At 40.1% G+C, this 4,427-nt stretch overlaps 1 protein-coding gene across 1 annotated transcript in view; it reads left to right on the top strand.

Annotated features, from left to right (window-relative positions):
- Positions 1-4,427, top strand: part of LOC101851664 (proline-rich extensin-like protein EPR1) — a gene marked incomplete at its 5' end in the record, with an annotated part of 55,798 nt that overhangs the window by 37,688 nt on the left and 13,683 nt on the right. The window contains 4 exon segments of the mRNA XM_035971491.1: positions 349-446; positions 2,182-2,239; positions 3,371-3,447; positions 3,943-4,047. Of these exon segments, the coding sequence (XP_035827384.1) occupies positions 349-446; positions 2,182-2,239; positions 3,371-3,447; positions 3,943-4,047 (338 nt within the window).

Here is a 4,427-nt window from a genome sequence, read left to right as displayed (position 1 = left end):
GAGGGTGGCGTATCTGCTTGTTTGTGTGTGTGTTTGTGTGTGTGTTTGTGTGTATGTTTGTATGTATGTGAGTGTGTGTGTGTGTGTATGTGTGTGCGTGTGTGTGTGTATGTGTGTGTGTGTGTGTGTGTGTGTGTGTGTGTGTGTGTATTTGTGCGTATGTGGGCGAGTGAGTGAAAAGAGTAAACATTCCATATGTGTTTTCGAGTTGTTCATTTGTAGTTTACTTGTCTGCTAGCTTTTACCATGAAAGTAGGTACTCAAAGAAGTATCATTTATACTCATATCATGTCGAAACAAAGAAAACGCCAATTTCATTGCCATTGGCTGTTTCACGCTTTGTTTCAGGAAACAAGCTATACGCCTTCTACCTTACCACCACCAACTACTACTCCTCCTTGCCCCGTACCCCCACCGTGCCCCCCAGGGTCCACGATGGAAACACAGTACGTATGAACATATCCCTGTAATGTCTGTGTTTTCTTGGACTGTTTTATGTCGTTCCCTTCCTATAGAAATACAGTGAAGCTAATCAACAACGTTACCCAATTAAAAAGAAATATAACCAAATGAGAGATAAGTATAATAATATTTTTTGGACAAGCGCTAAGATTTAGTACTTGGTGCATACCCAACCCAGCGCTTCCGCGGGTGGTGGATAGAGGGAAGGTCTCCAGATATACAGGTTATCTGCTAAGCAGCTGCGAACCAAAGGGGATATAGTCGTGGAGAGTAGAGGAGAACCCTGGTGGCACAGGTGCTTCAATAAATACCTCATGCACTTGAAAATTGGGGACGAGACGTGACATAAATCATACCAAAGCCCCCACTACCTTGTGGGGTGTCAATGGATAACAGTGACCAGCTGAGAAAACTGTACTCAAACCAGCATTAGGCAACGGGAAACCACTGCTGTAATCTCCCAAGAACAGTTATGGAAAACAAAATTGATATCTCAGATAACAGCGTTAAAGGAGTTCATGATCCAACAAAAGGTAGATATATTTTAATGGACAAAGGGAATGTCTTAAACAGATGTTCAGGAAACATAGAAGGTCTTTTCAAAGACAATAGAGGAGAAAAACCTGTAATAAAGAAAGAAAGAAATGAATCACCAATACTGAAAGCAGAAGTACAAGCTGCCATTAAGAAAATGAAACAAGGAAAAGAACAGAATGTTGATACATGTTTCTTTGGATTTACTTAAAACTGAATGAAAATCATCATCAGCAATGAATCTCTTGTCAACAGTCCAGCTGACAAAAATTTGACCGGCACTCAGTTAACAAACCGCTTCTGCTTTCTCTCACTCTCCCCTCAATCTCTCTTTTCCCCCTCCTCCTTCTACTCATACATACATACGTACACATTTCCACCACCTCATCTTTCTTTCCTCTTCTCAGCTACCCTAGTATGTATTGTAAAATCTACATTATTTGAATACTTTAAGGGGGGGGGGGGGGGGGGCTACACCCCCTTAAAGTCAAAATTCGGCTCAAAATCATGGAATTTGAGTTGTAGGCATTTTTAGCTTCCTCAGCCTCTCCTACAACTATTTAGAACCCCCCAAAATCGTATTTTTACCCACACCGGGCATGTTTGTAACCACCATTTCCTCATTAAGTCAGTATCTTATTTTTCTTTATCGGCCGTTTTCTCAAAACGCGACTTTTCTGTATACTTTTTTAAATAACTCCACCATTTTCCATCCAATCTTCATGAAATTTTCACAGAATGAAGAGAAGAGCTGATACTAAAAATTAGTTTGTTGAATATTTGATATATGAAATAGATTTTTGTTGGTGGTGTCTGGAGTGTGGATTTTCATGGATTTTTCACAAACTTGAATACTACCTCAGGAAAAAATTCATTAAAAATTGTCTAATTCGTTTAGGAAAAAAACAACAGACAAATTTTTAGATCTAATGTTTGTAAACACGCATGCAAAAAAACAATCAACTTCCATGAGCGATAAGTGCGGTATTCATTACGTAAGACATGTCAATAAAATCCAATATGGCGGCGTATCCATGGAAACGAAACATTGCGGATTTTAAGACTCCTTACTATGCTTGTCATGTGTGTGAAATTTGGTAAAATTCGGTCCAGTAATAGGCGAGATAGCCTCCAGGTGTAGCCCCCCCCCCCCCCCTTAATGGATGTTCATCTTTTCATTCGCAGAACGAACAGTGACGGCTGCGTTATTGATTATGAGTGTATTACGCCAACACCAACGCCAGTAAGTAACATTTTGACCGAAAACTTGTGTTAGTATTACGTGTTCTCTCTCTCTCTCTCTCTCTCTCTCTCTCTCTCTCTCTCTCTCTCTCTCTCACTCTCTCTTTTTCTTTCTCTCTCTCTCTCTCTCTCTCTGTCAAGTGTATGTCTGTTTGAGTGTCTGTCTCTTTGTTACTCTCTGTTCTCTCTCCCCTCTCTCTCTCTGTCTCTCCCTGTTTCTGTCCGTCTCTGTCTGTCTGTCTGTCACTCTCTATCTCTCTCTCTATCTCTCTCTGTCTGTCTCTGTATGTCTCTCTCTGTCTCTCTGTCTCTCTCTCTCTCTCTCTCTCTCTCTCTCTCTCTCTCTCTCTCTCTCTCTCTCTGTGTCTCATTTTTTCTCTAGACCTTCTTTCCAGTATCTGAATTTAAATTAAGATACTTTGGGTAAAGTTCATTCATGCTTTTTTAGCAAAGGGTGAGTGTCAGGGGAAAAATAAGGGAAATAATATAGTGTGTTTGTGTGCTTACGTAGGTGTGAGTATTTATATGTACGTGTATGTTTGTGCTTGAGTATGTATGTATGTGTGTGTGTGTGTGTGTGTGTGTGTGTGTGTGTGTGTGTGTGTGTGTGTGTGTGTGTGTGTGTGTGTGTGTGTGTGTGTGTGTGTTTGTTTGTGAACGAGAGACACTATATTATATATATATATATATATATATATATATATATATAGAGAGAGAGAGAGAGAGAGAGAGAGAGAGAGAGCGAGAGAGAGAGAGAGCGAAGAGAGAGAGAGAATGGGGGAGAGACAGACAGACAGACTGACAGACAGAGGGATGTGGGATGGAATTAGTGATATCAATGTACGACCCTATTTCCATTTGAGTTTTTTAAATTGCCCAGACACGTACATTTATTATCATGTTTATGTTAGAGAGGGTTCTTGTTTGTATTTACGACTTGTCCGAAAACAAATCAGCTGAGTTGTATGTGAAGGACAAGATGAACTATGTGAACTAATAATACTTTTTGAAGAATTACATGAGTATTTGAAAATAGTTTTACAGAATGCTCGCAAAGCCAGGATTCTTTAGTATGAAGCACCGATACTTAATCCTAAAAAAAAAGAAAACTTTACGTTTTACCTTTTTTCAGACTCTGCCACCCTCAACAACTCTGCCATGCCCGCAAATACAGGTTACGTGCTTCCCGGGCACTGAATTGGTTATAAGGTCTGAACCATTGGCAACTTAAGATTTCTTCATGTTTATTCTGCTAATTCCAATTGACTGACGTATTAAATACTAACTTTTTATATTTGATTTATTTCTTAAATTACATATTCATTTGTAGCCAGGTTTAAAATGGTTATTACGTGTGATATTGTAGAGTGTTGTGTTTTTATTCGGACAATCCGTTCTTTTAGGGGCATGCATTATATTAGATCTATGGTTCAAACCAACGAAGGTACGTTCCTGAATTGAAGATGTCCCTGGATCCTATCGCAGATTGCCTTTACAAATGTCAACTGTGAGTTCAGCAGTACATAAACGAAAGAACAATAAACATTACGTCTTTTAAAAAAAAACCACTGTGCGGAGAAAAAAAAATGTTTGCACCTCCATATCCCGCATAAAAATCGACTCATAGAACTAGAGAAGAGAAGAAATTTGCAACTCGAAATGTTCGGTCAATGCATTGACGCTGTTGCGACATTCTACCCTCAGTTACTCTGAGGGCCCGTGTCCTGTCTACGACTGTATCCCTATACCCACACCGTGTCCTGATGATGGTATGCCAAACTGTTTAGAGGGATATCTTGCTGTAGAAAGGTAAATTGATTACTATCTTTCTTCTCTTTCTTTTGCTTTTCTAAGTGCTCGCAACTGCATAAGGTCATATAAGCGTGCGGGATACATTGAGCACTTCCAGTTTGGTAATAATTCTGAATTTTGCCCGGGTGGCGGCCGAAGCCTATTTTTATGGGTTTTAAGACTATCAATGCATCTTCAACTTGCGCAACTTGCACACCGGACCTCCGATATTTTTTTCATCCTTATCCAAGAAGGCTAGGTATTAGATCTTATCTACCATAAGATTAGCGGTGTGACTGAAAGACAACAGTAAGAAGGAGCCAAGGAGTTGCAGCAGAAAGGCTGAAAAAAGAGTCAGGGCCCGGGGGAGAGGGTAAAGGGTAGGAGGGGGGGGGGGG

Source organism: Aplysia californica, unplaced genomic scaffold (genome assembly GCF_000002075.1).
Source record: "Aplysia californica isolate F4 #8 unplaced genomic scaffold, AplCal3.0 scaffold00444, whole genome shotgun sequence".
NCBI classification, from domain to species: domain Eukaryota; kingdom Metazoa; phylum Mollusca; class Gastropoda; order Aplysiida; family Aplysiidae; genus Aplysia; species Aplysia californica.
The sequence above is the reverse complement of the archived record's forward strand: the minus strand, read 5'-3'. Positions and strand labels throughout refer to the sequence as shown.